The sequence below is a fragment of the Panthera onca genome, chromosome C2, assembly GCF_046562875.1.
Source record: "Panthera onca isolate mPanOnc1 chromosome C2, mPanOnc1 haplotype 2, whole genome shotgun sequence".
NCBI classification, from domain to species: Eukaryota; Metazoa; Chordata; class Mammalia; order Carnivora; family Felidae; genus Panthera; species Panthera onca.
In genome coordinates, this window is record NC_138347.1 from 113,096,843 (window position 1) to 113,116,144 (window position 19,302).

The following is a 19,302-nucleotide window of genomic DNA, read 5'->3' on the forward strand; positions in this document are numbered from 1 at the left end:
TCAGTCCTGTTTCCAATGAGAATACATACAATTATAAACTGCATTTACTGTTGTTTATTAATGACAGGCTCAAGTGTACAACTTGTTCTACTTCTCTGTACAATAATATAGCTGACCCCCGAAAAACACAGGTTTGAATTGCATGGGCCCCACTTATATGCAGACTTTTTTCCTTTTAAGATCATTCATTCATTCATTCATTCATTTATTTAGAGACAGAAAGAGAGGGAAGGACGGAGGGAGATGGGGAGAGGGGCAGAAAAAGAGAGATAGAATCCCAAGCAGGCTCTGCACTATCAGAGCAGAGCCTGACATGGGACTTGAAACTCACAAACCATGAGATCATAACCTGAGTCAAAATCAAGAGTTGGGACGCTCAAGTGAGCGACCCAGGTGCCCCTATGTGCAGACTTTTTTCAATCAATATAGTAGAGTACTAGAAGTGGACTGTCTGTTATAACATTTTTTTCTCTAGCTAATTTTACTGTAATATAGTACATAATACATATAACATACAAAATAGCTGTTAATCAACTGTTTATATTATTGATTAGGCTTCCATCCACAGTGGGCTATTATTAGTCAGGTTTGTGAGAAGTCAAAACTTATATGCATATGTCAATTATACATCAATCAAAAACTTAAAATTTTTTTTAAGCTTTAACGTGAATTTTTGACTGCTGTACCCCTAATTTGCATGTTGTTCATGGGTCAACAGTATACTTTTTTTTTTAACATTTATTTTTGAGACAGAGAGAGACAGAGCATGAACAGGGGAGGGTCAGAGAGAGGGAGACACAGAATCTGAAACAGGCTCCAGGCTCTGAGCTGTCAGCACAGAGCCCGACACTGGGCTCGAACTCACAGACGGTGAGATCATGACCTGAGCTGAAGTCGGCCGCTTAACCGACTGAGCCACCCAGGCGCCCCAACAGTATACTTTTATAACCTGAGATGATTCACTTGAAAGTGATCTACATGGGTAACTGGCAGTCAATTCCTAATGAGAAAATTACAAGAGAAGATTTACAGATAGGTGGTTGTGAGTTACAATCAAAGGATAGTTAATTTAGATCAAGAGAAAATTACCAGAGAAGATTTACAGATAGGTGGTTGTGAGTTACAATCAAAGGATAGTTAATTTAGATCAAGAGCTGGGGCCTTTTGATTTACCCCTCAAATCACTATTCATAGCCTTCCAGGAATTTGGAAATATAAATTCTTCATAATGTAGTAAGATATCAGTATCCTGAATTAGTGTTTCTTTAGTATGGCATATTAATTTGTTGAAATCAGTAATGCTCTTTTTTTTTTTCCACAAGCCTTGTTTCATCTGAGTACCTTAAAAACACTTCATAAACATCCTTTACACTAAACTTTGCAATTGGGTGTATAGGCAAATATGACTTCTATTTTCTTGAAAACAGTACAACCATTCCATTCATGGTATTTACCTCTTGCTCCAGGGCCTCAACAAAGTGGACATGGGGGTGGGGGGTTAGGTCGAGCAGACACTGAGACGGGGAGGATTTCTAGGTGCACAGTGGTTACAGGTACAGGCTCTGAGATCAGTTAGAATGGGGTCCCTACTTCACTCTGCTCCTCAATTTCCATCATACAGAGAACAGAAACAAGATGACTATCTACTTCAGAGAATAACAGAGATCATTCAACAAGTTAATTCACGACAATATAAGAAGTCAAATGTTGGCTCTTATTATTCTGAAGTGTACATAGGCATAAAAGTGTTTTCCACAAGTATACTATTGTGTCTCCAAACCAAAAACCAAGTATTAAAATTTGTTTAATGCAATACATTTCAAAATAGAAATAACGTAAGAATTCCCACTTTTATAGGACTCCACTATCACACCTTTAGATGACTAACAGATTGGGATCATTACATGACTCAAATTTCTGACTGAAATTACTCAAATATATTTTAAAGTTTATTGATTGATAGAGAGTGAGCACACACAAGCAAAAGCAGGGGAGGGGCAGAGAGAGAGGAAGAGAGACAATTCCAAGTAGACTCCACACTCAGTACAGAGCACCACGAGGGGCCAGATCCCACAATCATGAGATCATGACTTGAGCTGAAACCAAAAGTCAGACTTGGTTAACCAACTGAGCCACTCAGGTGCCCTGAAATTACTCAAATTATAGCTTAATCCCAAACTCCTAATGCCAACAAAATTCTCAGGTTGGTTTAAACCAGTGATCTTCAAAGTTTACTGTTCATAACCCTCACTTGGAAGGTTCTTTAAAGTATAGCTAAGGGGTGCAACCAGAGTTTCTGATTCAATGGTGCTAGGTTGGCTAAGTCCAAGAATGTGCATTTGTCACAACTTCCTAGGCGATGCTGGGCCGCTGTTCTGCGCTTTGAAAATTGATGTTAAAGATTATTTAACATACGCAGAGATAGACCCACTCAAAATTCAAAAGAAAGAAGTAATCAAAACATACGTTCACAGCAAAGGCACCAAGCCAAGTGGATCTACTGGAAATAAAGGGACATTACAGTTCAAATCTTGTATGTGTGTGTGAGAGAGCATCAAAAACATTTATGTAAAGGTAACAGAGAAACAGAGATCCCTTAATTTAATAATATATTCTCTGCCCAACCAAAAGCTAGATTACAAAATAATTGTTTATATTCAAATTCTATTTAAGAAAAGCCTGAAAGACACTTTATATAATAAGCCTGGCAGTGGATACAACTGTTTTTCTTTTTTAATGTAATTTTGGAATCTTCAAATTTATAATGAGAGGAAACTGTTTCACGTACGAAGACTTGATCAAACACAGATTTAAAATAATGACATTATTAGCCAGGGAAAAAAAACAAGGGGCAAGAGACTTAACATCCGTAACAAGCACACATTTTGAGTTAATGTAATTACTTGTTAAAAGGCAATATATCACCCAGCTTGAGCACAGTATGTTTTCAGGTAAATAATCATCCGAGAAAGCAAGCTCACAATCTTCTCCAGGAAGCACTTTGAAAAGCTTGACCTCAACATGGATTTACTGTGTACATGAGAAACAGCCAAAAGAACTCATAAAGTATCAAACTCTATGGGCAGGTCTCACCAAACAGAAGCAAGATTTTAAACTGCATTTTAAAAGATGAATTCTTGCCCATCCTGCCCCACATTTCTCAGGGAAATAAAAGCAGAAGTCCTAAAAACAGCCAGACGGAAATAGAGTGTCTGCACAGCTTTGAGTCCAGGGCACTGGAAGGTAATTTCTGATTGTGAAGTCCTCTCTTCCTCTCTCTTTTTCTCTAGAACACTCAAGACTTTACTGATGAACACTCAGAAGATAAAGAGTTATAACAACTAAACTAAGACATTAAAAGGAAAATACCAGACGCTACTCCGCAGGTTGCCTTAACTGCCAATTAATGGATACATTTAAATCCTCCTGAATCAACACAACAACCAGGTAATTTTATATCTAAAAGTATTTGACAAATACAGGTGTTTACATGATGATGAATGTGTACATGTTTGTCAAGTTTTCTTAAAATTGGAAACCTTTAATAATGTCAATGCATGAACTTATTTGGAATAAAAATTAAAATACAAGCTGTACTAATGGTGTCAGGAAAACCATTAACTTCTTCATTAAACACACATACGCATACACACACACACACACGCAGCACAGAAATAAAATACAAATGGTCTTATTTATTTTACCTAGAGTGTAAAATGAGATTTAAATATAGAAAGATGGAAATAATAATCTTAATATCAAGAATACTCATTAAATAAGATATAGTCTATGTCACATTAGCATTCCCAATGCATAATTTCCAAAAAAAAAAGTATCAGTGAATGCACAAATAAGAGTACATAGCAGTAGCAAAGAAGATTAAAATCTATGATCCTATATCAATTTAATACTGGGTTTTGTTTAGTTTTTGTTTTGTTTTTTTAAACAGGCGAGGGGATGTTGAAAATTGAAGCCATAATTGTCACAATATGAAACTTTTACTTTCAATAATTAGACAATGAAAAATTAAATTTGTGAGAATTTAATGTTATCTCTACTTGTCACAATTTAAGTATTTCAAATGGAACCTTTTATTTGGATATGTGTGCTTTTAACATCACCATGTCTTATATTTAGGAATAATATTCATAGAAAATCAATTGCATTTGTCTGTGATTTAAAAAAATTACAAATTTCATTTCAAATGTTAAAACTTAAGGGTGCCTGGGTGGCTCAGTTTTCCAACTCTTGATTTCAGCTCAGGGTTCTGGAATGTAGCCCCCCATCAGGCTCCAGGCTGGAGTTTGGAGTCTGCTTGAGATTTTGAGAGTCTGCTCGCTCGCTCTCGCTCTCTCTCTCTCTCTCTCTCAATCCCCTTTCTTCCCTGCTTGTGTGCTCTCTAAAGTAAAAACTAAAAAAAATTTTTTTCAAAACTCAGATACCAGATAATGTATTCAAGTCAAGTGTTAGTTTTCTTTTATAGCCGCCTATTGTGGTATAATTATCTATAGAACCAGGCAAGGACATGGCTCCAATATTTTATTTTAGCTACAGTTATATACTCTAGATACCTAAGAAAGTATGCCCTGGCTATTTTTGAAGAACATCATCTGATGACCACTTTTTTTTTTTTTTTTTTTTTTTTACTATTTTTGTATCGAATAGTATTCAAGAAAATGTATGTAAAAACTTCTAATACACTGTGCAAAGTCCGAAATGACATATATATGGGTTAAAATATCTGCACACTTGTGTACGATCAAAATGTCCTTTAAGAGACAAACATTTAGCAAATGAGAAATACAAAGCATCTATACCTTCACATAATACATGTCAGACTATTTTATTTGTTGGAGATAGAGGATTTGCCATGATTAAGTATTCTAAGGTTCAATTTTCTGTAACGAGGATAGGAAACCCCAATTTTTAGAGAAGGCTGTCCAAAAATGTTACAGGGATAAGACAAAATCAATGGTCTGGGACTGAAAATAATCATCCCTTCCCTCCTCCCCTAGGTAGCAAAGAAGAAACACAAGCCATGGACAACCTCACCTCTGTGGCTGGGAATGGCAGCCTGTGCACCAGAGATTACAAAATCACCCAGGTCCTCTTCCCGCTCCTCTATACCATCCTCTTTTTTGTTGGACTCATCATAAACAGCCTGGCAATGAGGATTTTCTTTCAAATCCGCAGTAAATCCAACTTTATTATTTTTCTTAAGAACACAGTCATTTCTGATCTTCTCATGATTCTGACTTTTCCATTCAAAATCCTCAGTGATACCAAGCTGGGAACAGGACCACTGAGAACCTTTGTATGCCAAGTGACCTCTGTCATATTTTATTTTACAATGTACATTAGTATTTCATTCCTGGGACTGATAACTATTGATCGTTACCAGAAAACCACCAGGCCATTTAAGACATCCAATCCCAACAATCTCTTGGGGGCTAAGATTCTCTCTGTTGTAATCTGGGCATTCATGTTCTTGATCTCTTTGCCCAACATGATTCTGACCAACAGGAGGCCAAGAGAAAAGAATGTGAAGAAATGCTCGTTCCTCAAATCGGAGTTTGGTCTGGTCTGGCATGAAATAGTCAATTACATCTGTCAAGTCATTTTCTGGATTAATTTTTTAATTGTCATTGTATGTTACACACTTATTACAAAAGAACTGTACAGGTCATATGTCAGAACAAGGGGTGTAGGCAAAGTCCCTAAGAAGAAGGTAAACATCAAAGTTTTCATTATCATTGCTGTCTTTTTTATTTGTTTTGTTCCTTTCCATTTTGCCCGCATTCCCTATACCCTGAGCCAGACCCGGGATGTCTTTGACTGCTCTGCTGAAAATACTCTGTTCTATGTTAAAGAGAGCACACTTTGGTTAACTTCCTTAAATGCATGCCTGGATCCATTCATCTACTTTTTCCTTTGCAAGTCCTTCAAAAACTCCTTAATGAGTATGCTGAAGTGCCCCAATTCTGCAACATCTCTATCTCAAGAAAACAGGAAAAAAGAACAGGATGGTGGTGACCCAAGTGAAGAGACTCCAATGTAAACCAAATGAGGTAATATTTCAATCTGTAAGTGGTTGGAATACACAAAAGGAAAACACTGTGTAAAAATACTGACTAAACAGTAAGCTGAGTCCATAACAATGACTCTTTAAACAAGTAGTAGAAAACTACAGAAGTAATTTTCATTTACTTTTCCAGCATGAAAAAGCTACCTTAAAATACAGAAAAGAAACCTAACATATAGATATGGGTAGCAAAACAAACTGTATCGAATCACCACGGTTACAAGCCAAACTACAGAGAACTCATGATTTGTAGAGTTTTGGCAAAATGGGTAACCATATAATATCTACTGTAATCCTTTAAATATGTTACTGAGCACAATGTTATTATCAAGTTATAGTCAACTAAGGAAGAATGATAAATCTGATAAAAAAATCTTCTGACGAAAAATTATACTAAGATGTATATACATCCGAGACCGTAACCAAATGCTCATCTACTGTGATACTCATTATAAAGATTTAAGTGGGACACACAAAGAATAGTTACTACTAACTTCTAATTATTAGCAAAAATCTTAGGAAAGTTAAACTGATTGAAATGGTAATTGGACTGATTTTTTTCAATTTTCATTAAGAAGATAGAGGTTTAAAAATACCTTTCCAATAAAGGAGCAGAAATAGCAAAGTTATTAAAATGGTTACTTTTATGACATTCTAAAACCAAAAAATTCTGAGTATTTCCTTAATACTAGAGAAACCAGTTTTATTAATATTTTGACAACTTTACTCAGTACAGTACCATCATTGCCACTTACCTTTATTAACAAGCTTCTAGAAATTAAGTGCTACTTGGGTTAATGAATACTTCCTTTAATGAGAAAAACAAATGTGATTATGTGGTTGCAAATCATAACTAGTAACAGAAAAGTAGTTAAAATGTTTGTAATTACTGGTTTGCCATTTGTGTGTAAAAAAAATGTATATTAAACTCTAAATCACACTTTGTTGGAATTTCTTTGTTCAAAGACATTAGATACCATGCCTCACCTCTTACATACTACTACATCAAACAGCAAACCCACTTAATAAAGGGTAACTGACAACACTATTTTATGAGATGTTATTGGGCAGTCTCTTCTGAAGGTAACCTATCACATGAATTAGTCCATAAGTAAATGAAATAATAGATCAGATTGATAACGTACTGATTGTACATAAGCCACAGTCCTTTTTTTTTAATTTTTTAAATGTTTACTTATTTTTGAGACAGACAGACACACACACACACACACACACACACACACACACACACACACACAATGCAAGCGGGGGAAGGGCAGAAAGAGAGGAAGACATATAATCCGAAGCAGGCTCCAGGTTCTGAGCTGTCAGCATACAGCCAGACGTGGGGCTCGAACACATGAACCGTGTGAGATCAAGACCTGAGCTGAAGACGGACACTCAACCAACTGACCCAGCCAGGCACCCCTTCACAGTCGTTATTTTTAACGTAAACAAAATATATAACACACTTGGAAGCTGATATCATTTATGTCAATTGTTTATGACCCTCAGGGATGATTCTCAAACATAAGGCAATATCAAAATTGATGGGAGAGGAAATAAAAGTGAAGTTCAGTGTAAGGAAGGTCACTGAACTTCAGTATTCATCAATTTTATCTACATCCTCCAAGTTCTGCTGAGCTACATTCCAGTATCGAAGTCACTTAACTTCCTAAATGCTATCTACTCTCAAGTGGCCGCTTTTACTTGCATGGCACTGATGTCCACAAGCACTGGATGACACTGGAGATGCACCAAGAGAAGATGCCTATTCCACATACTACTAGTCCACATTCCCGCCACACAGGCTAACGCAATTCACCCTAATATCACATGCATAAGGGTGCACGTTCTGTAAGAACAGCCCGAGAGCTGAGCTGGAAAGAACCTGGAGATCAGTTAATCTGATCTTCTCATTTTGTATTTGGGAAAAATGGAAGGCAGACCCACCGTCCAAGTCAGGGGGTAGAGGGCGGGTTAAAACTGACACCGAGGTACCACGACCCCATGAGCTGCTGGGAGAAGGCAGAGTGGACAAAGACTTTCCCAAATAAACTTTCCCTTTGGATTAATTTAATTTACTGAAATGACATTTTTGACAAGAGAAAGAAAGCAGGAACACAAATAGTATTATAGAATTTTTATAAAAGAACTGTCAAGTGTTTGGAATCATTTATGTTTTTATATATAATATGAAAAATTTACATTAAAATCTTAAGTCACATTTTGTTGGGAATTCCTTATTCAAAAACCTTAGCATACACTCCTGCACTGGACATCAAAATGAATCCATTCAAGACAGACTGAGAGATATGTGTTTATAGAACACTCATGATACACAGGACATGTCACTATTTTTACATGTCACTAGGAATTTTAATATACATAATAAATCCCAGATTTTATAATAAAAAAAAAAAAAAAAAAAGGAAAGCCAAGTTTTGTACTCTCGGGTCCAGAAGTTGTAAAGTTCAGAAGATGAGACCAACAAAATGTAGTCTTGCCCAAAGCCTTAGTAGCTAACAAGTCCTAAGGCTGCCGGTTAGTGGCAGTTTCTGGCAGTGGGTTTTACAGAAACAGTCTAAAGCAGGTGTGGCAAACTTTAGTCTAAACCGAATCCACCACCTGAGACCTAAGAACGGTTTTCACATTTTCAAATAACAGGAAGAAAATAAGAAGAATAAAATTTCATATTGTATTAAAGTTCTATGAAATTCAAGTTTCAGTGTCCCTAGTAAGGTTTATTAGAACACAGTCAAACCCCCTCACGTTTTATCCAAGGTTGCTTTCCTGCTGCAACGACAGGGTTGAATAATTGTGATGAAGACTGCATGGCTGTAAAACCTAAATATTTACTACGAGCCCAGAGCCCCCTTGGAACGGTTCCTTTGTCCTCCTCTCTATTCCTCCCCCATTTACAAGGACACTCGTACACTCTTTCTCACAGGTGAACATTGAAAAAAAAATTCTATAAGAAAGGGAGAAATGAAAATTGACAATCCCTGGACTAGAACTCTGAAAACAGGGAGAAAATACACAGAAAAAGAACCCTCTATCCATGCATCTAGTTATTTCAGAAAACAACTACAGATTCCAGTGCCTGATCTATGTGATCACTATTGATTGGTAATGCCCAAAATGAGAATACACTGATGCCAGTTGGAATTAAATATGTAGAAATACACTTACGAGTCAATAAATAGAAACAGCCTGACTTTTTAAACGGGAAAAGAATATAAAAAATTAATTTCCAGGAGAGATACAAATAGACACTAAAAATATGAAAAAATCTGTACCCTCACTAATAAGCAAATAAATTTACATTAAAATTACATGGATTTTTTTCATCTTTAAGTTTAGATTTGATTTAAAAGATTTTTATAACAGTATTGGAAGAATCCCACTCAAGGAGACTGTAAATTGGTATAATCTTCCTGGAAAGCTATTTGAAAATATCATTCAACATTTTGATGCAGAGCTTTGGTCCAGCAATCCCACCTCTAGGAAACTTACTACTAATATGTTGGAATTGAACGAAAATATACAGACATATGTGTGTCCTACAGTACTGTGCCTAATAGAGACACTTTTTGAGAAAAAAAAAAAAAAAAAAAAAGCCAATCAGTAAATTCCTTAACTAAACTATGGTAACTTTACATAGTATAATTTTTTATTTATTTTTTATTAGTTAGGGGTGCCTGGGTAGCTTAGCTGGTTAAGCATCCAACTCTTGATTTCTGCTCAGGTCGTCATCTCATGGTTCATGAGTTCGTGCCCCGCTTCAGGCTCCCACAGACAACAAGGAGTTTGCTTGGGACTCCCTCTCTCTGCCTCTCTCCTTCTCTCCCAAAATAAATAAACTTTAAAAAAAAAAATAGGTAAATTGGGGCACCTGAGTGGCTCAGTCAGTTAAGCATCTCACTCTTGATTTCAGCTCAGTTCATGATCCCAGGGTCTTAGGATCTAGCCCCACCTTCAGGCTCCCTGCTGACAGCACGGAGCCTGCTTGAGATTTTATCTGTCCTTTTCTCTCTCTTTCTCTCTCTGCCCCTCCCCAGCTCATGCAAGCAGAGGCACACGCTCTCTCTCAAAATAAACATAAAAAAAAAAAAAAATAGGCAAATCTTCATGTACTATCATGAAAGGAAACAAAGATCTGATATATCAATAAATATAAATATATGCTTCCACACACGATGGTATGTTCATGCAAGGGGGTAATTCTCACTTTCGACTATGCACATGACTATATTTGAACTCCTCAAACTTGTATTGTTTCATATTATAATAAAAATATGAAACTGATATGAACATGTTTCAGGTACTACTATGAACTTATCGCCTGTTTCCAGTTATCTGTAGAGGTTTTCTATACTGGCTCTATTTATAGACACTTTTACATTTAATGTTAAACTGCACAACTTATTTTAACTTATTATTTCCGCTTTCAGTTCATCCAGTGGGGAATTTTTTAAACAATTTTCTATCATCTGAGAACGTACCATGCTATGTCTGATGGAAAGTACAGGCTCTTGTAAGAGTTCCCACTTTGACTTTCATTCCAAATGAAAATAAATGCTTCCTCATCTTTTCAGATTTTATATGGTACTGCTTAGCCACATCAACAGAAACCTTTAGACTATTAATTCTGATCCAAAAGAGAATCCCAAAAGAGACTACAGATGGAAAAAATAGTTTAGTGCCATTTGGCAGGCTTCTAATTATATCTTCTTTAATTCTTTTGCTGATCATACTACTTGGAACCAATTTATGTTTTCAGCCAGATACCTCACAGTAAGGAAAAAAGTTTCACAAATCCATTAAACTTTAAAGTTGATTGTTATTCCTCACTCATCAATCAGTAATACCCAACTGAAAAACTACAATCTAGTAAACAATTCTAGTTCACCCTATCCATGATTGCTGACAGTTGGGAGCATGAGGCAGGTTCTGAGTATGGCCTCTGAACCAGACTATGTGGGTTTGAAGTGGGCTTGGGCTGTATGATTTTCACCAAACTGCTTAACTGCTGTGCCTCAATGTTCTTATCTGTAAAATGGGATCAATCTCTGAGGATTTTTCTAAGAATTAAATAAGATCACATTATCACTTTGAGCAGTATAATCACTAGCTATACTTATTTTATTGGTTTTGACTATGTCCTCAGCAAGTCTGATAAGATTTTAAATTCAATTTATTCCCATTTTGGCAAGCTTCTGATTTATGGAACCTTTCATTTCATCTTCGATTCTTCCCGCCTGTCTTTTCTGATCTATCACCAAAGGTATTCTACTTTTAGCTTCATTTAATAAGAAACACATGAACACCTACAACCTAACATACATTATTCTATACACTTGGTGGAACTTCACTCATTTCATTTCCTTAACATTCCAACAAAGCAAATACTATTATTTATTTTCATTGTAAAGAGGAGACAACGGTTTCATAGAGAACATAAAATATCATGCCCAAAGTCACAAGAAAAGTAGAGCTATAAGAAATTGAAACCAGGCACTCTGGTTCCTGAGAGAGTGCTCCTCTCAGGCCATCAAGGACCAAAGACACACACCCCTGCCCCCTGGGCACCAGCACTAGGGTAAATCAAAGAAAAGTCAATGACTTCATACTAAACACATGGGCATATAGGAATGTGTGATCTGTTGGAATATTTAGTATGGTCAAACATTTTGAAACTTGCCACATTTAAAAGAATACACTTCCAGAACTCTAGAAATGGGCAGCGTTAAGTCAGTTCCCCTTTTCAGAGTTTCCCACACTTCGACATTTTGAAAGTTGACCAAAGTGTGATTTCCAGTTTTCTAATTATGCAATTATTTTGTACAGCATTTCCCTGTTTAAACTGAAACTATTCCAAACCTCCATCTAGATAATGATTTTGGATATTTCAGGAAATGTATACTTCATTATGTAGGTCATATCTGTCTACATAAAAAGTAAAACCAGTTGGTCATTTTTCCTCTACTGAAGTAAAAAGCATAAAGGTGTATATTTAAATTATGTTCTATCACATAAATGAAATCCAGAATCTGTATCTCAAGAAACAATTTATTTGAGTCAAACCTACATGTTGTAAATTGTGCCATGATTGGGCAGTTCCAACAAAATTATCCAGCATCCTACTGCCTCATATTTTCAAATGTCCAGTGGGACATGAAATTTTTTATTATTAGAATCCCAAACCAAGTCATCCCCAAATTGTTATTCAATCTAACCCCACAGTCTGGTCCAACTCTGTGGTGAAATGTGCAGGAGAAACTATGAAGTGAAACTCACCATGGAGAACTCAACATTCCCCTCATAAGGTCCACTAATTTCCTCTTTCCCTTTACCTATCTGGCAGGGACACACTTCTGTTCATGGACAACAACGGTCTCTGAACAAAGCGGCAATTACACCCTTTCGAACTTGAAGCCATTTAAAGGATAAATTGTGTAGACCTTGCCCAAGGTTGATAAAATTCCTGAGTCTTCCACACTCCACATACGTTAAACAGAGAGATTTCGAAAGATGATTTCCAATGAGCGAAATAGTATACCTCCATTTAAATCTGCACTTCACTCACCAATGCAGTATGGGGTGAACATTTTTTAGTGCTTCCTATATACCCAGCATAATTCTATATATTCGTTTTGTCTTCTCAATAACATATGAGGTAATATACTATCATTAAACCCATTACACAGATGAGGAAACTGAGAGAGCTATGAAATCATTTGTCTATTACCTAGTAGTCAGTATTTGCTGGATCTGTGATTCTAACCACCCCCTCCAAAAAAAAAAAAAAAAAAAAAAAAAAATCTGGGTCTAATAGCCCTGAACTGTTAGAAAATATATCACTCTGTCTCTCTGAGATAGAAAGACCAAAAAACTAAGGTACATGTAAAATTAAACAGGCCGGCCAACTGTACACAAATTTCTGGGAAAAGCAGTCTGTAAGTGAGCAGATGATGATTCTAATTTTAAAGTCAACTCTTGCTCTTCTGTGTGGTTGTAACCTGGGGCTAATTTATTGTTCTGCCACCTACTATAAAATACAAGAGGTACTCAAAAATTTCACTGACCATGTAGACGGCAAAGATAAACTGCCAGAACGTTATTAGATGAGAGAATATAAAGAGAACGGCCTCTAAACTAATTCATTTAAGTCACAGTAGGTTAACATCACCTAAGTTTGAAATAAACGAGCTTTCCTATTAGATAATTTGCAAAGGTTTGAATATGAAGAGGTTCTAATTGATTACATTACACACGTGAAAATGAGGAAGGAAACCCAGCATAAGAAAGCAGAACAACACTTGCTTCACATGCTCTTCATGGACTGTACTGATGGCTGCCTCAATCAGAAGACACTGAGCGCAGTGTCCTTCCAAACACAGGTGAATTTCAACTTTTCTTATGGGCGGGCTTGCTTATGAAAGACAGAATATATTCAAGGGGAAAAAACACTTTATGGTAAACATTCTAGAAACCATAGATTAAGAGCATAAGGAATGATATAATGTACAGCACGCTGACATGAATTTTTACTTCTTAAATGGGTCTTGCTTCATTGCCATGTTCAAAGCAGCACTTGTGAAGGAGGTAGAAACTGTTATTTGGATTTCAAAAGGGTGTAGAAGTAATGGTACTGTGACAAGTACCAAAAATGTAGTACACGTTTGAAAAAATTTGTAGCCAGAAACATGTGCCTTTTCAACTCATCTACTGAATGGGCTGAATAAATATAAGGTGTTAATAGGCTATATACCTAAAGCCTGTTTTTATTTTATTTTATTTTTTAACGTTTATTTATTTTTGAGACAGAGAGAGACTGAGCATGAACAGGGGAGGAGCAGAGAGAGAGGGAGACACAGAATCGGAAGCAGGCTCCAGGCTCTGAGCTGTCAGCACAGAGCCCGATGCGGGGCTCGAACTCACGGACCACGAGATTGTGACCTGAGCCAAAGTCGGCCACTTAACCGACCAAGCCACCCAGGCACCCCCCTAAAGCCTGTTTTTAAAAGTAGCACTTGGAAATCATGACTTCTTATTTGATTTTGTGTGTGTGTTTCTTTATAACAGCTGACCCTGGAAACCATGAACACCACAGTGATAAAGGGCTTCAATGGGTCTGAGCGGTGCCCCAGGGACACACGGATAACACAGCTGGTGTTCCCAGTCATCTACACCATCGTTTTCTTCACAGGCATCCTGCTGAACACCTTGGCCCTGTGGGTGTTCATTCACATCCCCAGCTCCTCCACCTTCATTGTCTACCTCAAAAATACTTTGGTGGCCGACTTGATAATGACCTTCATGCTTCCATTTAAAATCCTCTCTGACTCACACCTCGGACCCTGGCAACTCAGGGCCTTTGTGTGTCGTTTCTCTGCGGTCATCTTTTACGAGGCCATGTATGTGGGTATCACACTGCTAGGCTTCATAGCCTTTGATAGATTCCTGAAGATCATCAGACCCTTTGGAAAATATTTTGTACAAAAACCTGCTTTTGCGAAAATGATCTCGACCTTCGTCTGGCTCTTTTTGTTCCTCATCTCTCTGCCGAATATAATCTTGAGCAATAAGGAAGCAACACCATCATCTGTGAAAAAGTGTGCCTCCTTAAAGGATCCACTGGGGTTGAAATGGCATCAAGTGGTGAACTACATATCCCAGTTCATTTTCTGGACTGTTTTTGTCCTAATGCTTCTGTTTTATGTGGTGATTGCAAAAAAAGTATACAACTCTTACAGAAAAGCCAGAAGTAAGGACAGCAAACACAACACAAAGCTGGAAGGTAAAGTGTTTGTCGTTGTGGCTGTATTCTTTGTGTGTTTCGCTCCATTTCATTTTGCCAGAGTTCCCTACACTCACAGTCAAACTAACAATAAGACTGACTGCAGGCTGCAAAATCAATTGTTTATAGCTAAAGAAACAACCCTCTTTTTGGCAGCAACTAACATTTGCATGGATCCCATAATATACATATTCTTATGTAAAAAATTCACAGAAAGGCTACCATGTATGAGAGGGAGGAAGATCATGTCATCAACCCAAGAAAATCGTACTATCCAGACAGACAATATAACCCTAGGCTGATAACTTTATTCTGGTTACCTAATATTTAATAGGTAAAATTTCAAAAGTCAATTTGGAAATAAAGTTTAAGCAAGGAAAAAAGGATGGAGCAAATGCTTTTTATTATCGTGGTGTACAGAAAGGATTCTATAAATTTTAATTGCACATAGATCAATTCATAAGCAGAGTGAAGTATCAGTGAGAGAAATGCAACAGAAAGCAAGTGGCCACTAGAGGTCACCTTTTTGCAAACACTCACTGAGATTTTGGAGAAGATATGGATAAACTTGTATTACTAAACACCTCCTTCCAGAACACCTTCTCACATTCTCTGACACACATAATTCAAACAACACTACTGCTTCTGTATCCCACAAGTATTGATACTTCCTGGTTTAAAATCAAAGCAAAAAACTTGAGAGTCCTTTGATGAAAGCTGAAGCCATTGGGTACGAAACATCAGGGGAATTGAAGTAGGTCAGAAACCCTGAGAAAGCCTGGATGAAGGAGTTCCTCCTTATTAATTGTCAAGAGCCTCTTCCAGTATTAAGAGTACTGACATTGTTTCAGTATTCCATATGTATCATTAGACCATTAAGCCACATAAAATATTGTACTATTGTACTATGCATTCATCTTACGTGTGTATAATTTAAGGGCAAGAATACCGTACTGATTGATATTCTTTGGAATTCTCCCTCCGCCCAGCCAACACTCTAATGGTGGCTGAATATGCCACCAACACAGCAAAACCTTTCTGGGCCACAACCTCTATTCTCCTGCTTCACGCCTCTGGTTCAAAGCAACTACTTCCCCCACTGTTTGGTTATGCATTAGGGCTTTCATTGCAGATTTCCCTTTGCTAGTTACCTATATTCATGACTGAATCCCCCAAAGAGGGTCAGGATTCTTTAAGAAAGACGTGTTTTGAAGACAGAAAACATGTCAGGTTTTCTTGGTATCTCCCAAATTACTCCCTGCAGACTGTGAATTACAAATGTTTTCAATAGAGGGGCGCCTGGGCGGCTCAGGTGGTTAAGAGTCCAGCTTTGGCTCAAGTCATGATCTCATGGTTCATGGGTTCGAGCCCCACACTGGGCTCTGTGCTGACAGTGCAGAGCCTGGAGCCTGCTTCAGATTGTGTCTCTCTTTCTGCTCCTACCTCGTTCGTGGTCTTGCTCTCAAAAATAAACATTTTTTAAAATTTTGAAAAAACAAATGTTTTAAATAGAATATGTCATCATTGTGCCATTCTTTGTACATTTATAGATAGAAATGCTGACACACACTGAAAAGCATCCATATTGGGAAGTTTTTCAAAGGACGATAACATATTAGTAACTATTCACCCCCCACATTTCCTCCTGAAATCTTTTGTGGTTGAAAAAAATAAAATGTGGTTATCTAGAATTACGGATGCGGATTTGTATCTTCTAGAGAAAATTCACAAAGGGGTAGTCATGCTCTGTAAATGCATCCTTGGCTCCAACAGGATCACTCTAGGGTTAAACCCAGACCTCTTCTCATGCTCCAAAAAGCCCTCAAGGCCCTGGAACTTATCCACCTTTCTGGCCTTATTGATTCCTGAAACCTTACACTCTTATATACATTTGTAACTCTCAGAACATACCTTGCTCCATTTTGCCCCTGTGCCACAGCACACGTAAATTTTCCTCTGATTCACCAGGAAAACTCTTACCTGTTCTTGAAACCTAAGATGCCATCAGTTGGTCCATGCAATCTCATCTGGCCGAACTCCCACCACCATCTCAAACCCAATCACCTCCTCATCCGTATGTTGTCACACCTCAATTACTGTACTTACCACACTGCTTTGTAATGACTTGCCCACACATGTACCTACTCTTTTGATAAACTATGTATACATTTGACAGCTGGGATTGTGTCTTATTGAGCCATCAATAAATATTTGATAAAATAACCCAAAATGGTTTTATTTTCACATACTCGAAAAGCAAAGAGGAAGACACTTCTCAGTATTTTTATTGTTCCAAATATGATATAAATTGACTGAATACTCAAGCTTTTCTTAGTTGCCTTCCTATAGCATGTACACAGGAGCCTAGGAAGTGGGATGTTTTGGGGTTCACTAGTAAATGAACATGAAGGAAGCAGGATTACTAAACAGTACGTGTATAGCTTTGGGGCTAATGTCTATCAACATTTCAGTTTTAAAGTTACAGACAAAATGCTTTAGCTATGGGCTGTTGGCTTTGGTTAAGTAAAATTTTTAACGGTAGCATATTACAATCTCCAAAACTCCTTTAGAAAATACTCTTAATGTCTGATTTTCATTCTCTCAAATAAAATAACTAAATCATAATAACTTACAGATGTTACCAAATCTACATTACCTTTACTGAGTACATTACACGATCACATGTAGAATCTAATAATGTATTATAAGTAACTGCATCTTGATACTACATACAATTTTTAGAAAGATCTTTCAGGATAAAATTTCAAAATTATGGCTTCCCTAAATACAAATATTTAATTCTACTATAATAACATTATAGTCAAAAGCTGGGTACCTGATGCGCAGAATGAAATAATCTACAAAGAACTTGGAAGACAGGCATATTAGAGTCACCTTTAAATCACACTCACAGGGGCACCTGGGTGGCTCAGTTGGTTAAGCATCCAACTTCAACTCAGGTCATGATCTCACCATTTGTGGGTTCAAGCCCCAGGTCAGGCTCTGTGCTGACAGGTTGTAGCCTGAAGCCTGCTTTGGACTCTGTGTCTCCTCTCTCTCTGCCTCTCCCTGCCTTGTTCTCTCTCTTTCTCTCTCAAAAATAAATAAACATTAAAAAAAAATACTCACAAAATACAAAGCAACTATTTGAAAAGAAATTCCCAAACTAGCAATCACAAATTCGAAATTCTAGAATACTTACAGAATGAGATGCTCTACCATAGCCATTAATGACAGAAAAAAGAGCAAAAAGAAAAAAAAGTAAGTAGCTAGCTTTAACATAATATGTGAGCTCACATCACAAACAAGGGCTTCTGTAAAAAGTTAAATGTAACTACTTTTACTGGATGTCAGTAATATGGACACACGACTCATGTGTTACATCAGTAGTTCTTAAACTGCAGCGGGTATCAGAACCAGCCAGAGGGATTCTTAACACACAGATTGCTAGGCGCACCCCCAGAGTTTCTGATTCAGTAGGTCTGGGGTGAGGCCTGAGAATAAGTTTCCGGTGGATACTGATACTATTGGTCTGGAGCACACATTAATAACTATTGTGCTAAATGTTCCTTGAGGTTCATGTTGCCTTAAACACTGATTCACAGCACAGCCCTCTTGGACATGAACGCACAGGAGTGGCATCTGTCAACAAGACATCGACAAAATTGTCATTAAGAGAGCAGATATAAGGCTACAGGTAATGGGGGAGGATGTGGCTACCTGAAAAGTCGTGCCCAACTTATGGGGGCCTCTACTACTCAGTGGCAACTGTTGTCACAGGAGGGACTGGAAGCCCCGTGTTGCCGGCCCAGTGTAGCAAGAGCAGAAGAATGGACATCAGTGGCAACAAAAGCAGCACACAGTACTATTTATTATGTACGAATCAAGAGCTATCATTAGACTGTCCCATTTAATAATCCCAGCAAGTCTATAAAGTGCGATAGTTATCTTCGTTTTAAAAATAGAGAAGTTGAGAAACAGAGAAGTTAAGCAACTCGCATGGGGGTCACACAGCTTATACGGAACAGGACTAGGACTGTAATTCACTCTTGCTTCTGAGCCTATATTCTTACCCACTATATTTACCATCTCAGATAGTCTAATGTTCTCAAGAGAAATAATAAACCCAGTCTCCTACATTTCCTGCTCTTTTCAAAACTTCCGCAGCCACCTCCACACTCCTTGACCCTGCAAAAACAATACATTCATGTGTGGGCCATAACTAGCCCAGATGCTGCCAGGTAATTAGCCCTGACCTAGAAGTGATCAAGAACTTCCCAGGACCTTACACAGACAGTCTGCAGTCATTACTGAATGCTTGCTATGTGCCAGGTGCTATGCTATGTGCTTTGTAAGGATTATCACTTTCCCACTTCAACCCTATGAGGTAGATACCATAGGGTTTTCTGTTGAGAAT

The 19,302-nt window shown here is 37.5% G+C and overlaps 3 protein-coding genes across 22 annotated transcripts in view; 2 read left to right on the forward strand and 1 right to left on the reverse strand.

The window, feature by feature from the left end:
• Window positions 1-7,142, forward strand: part of P2RY12 (purinergic receptor P2Y12) — a 46,076-nt gene extending 38,934 nt beyond the window's left edge. For 5 of the 6 annotated variants that reach the window (XM_060638980.3, XM_060638984.3, XM_060638986.3 and 2 more), the window contains 2 exons: window positions 3,291-3,447; window positions 5,016-7,142. In XM_060638980.3, the coding sequence (XP_060494963.3) occupies window positions 5,039-6,058 (1,020 nt within the window). In that variant the 5' untranslated portion in view covers window positions 3,291-3,447; window positions 5,016-5,038 and the 3' untranslated portion in view covers window positions 6,059-7,142. The remainder of the gene's footprint in view (window positions 1-3,290; window positions 3,448-5,015) is intronic. The other variant, XM_060638981.3, reaches the window with a different exon arrangement.
• MED12L (mediator complex subunit 12L) overlaps window positions 1-19,302 on the reverse strand; it is a 333,571-nt gene that overhangs the window by 84,755 nt on the left and 229,514 nt on the right. The window lies entirely within an intron of this gene.
• P2RY13 (purinergic receptor P2Y13) lies at window positions 13,351-17,435 on the forward strand. The gene is made up of 2 exons (XM_060638971.3): window positions 13,351-13,485; window positions 14,171-17,435. Exons 1-2 carry the CDS (start codon window positions 13,366-13,368, stop codon window positions 15,185-15,187), a joined length of 1,137 nt encoding a protein of 378 aa, XP_060494954.1. The 5' UTR covers window positions 13,351-13,365; the 3' UTR covers window positions 15,188-17,435.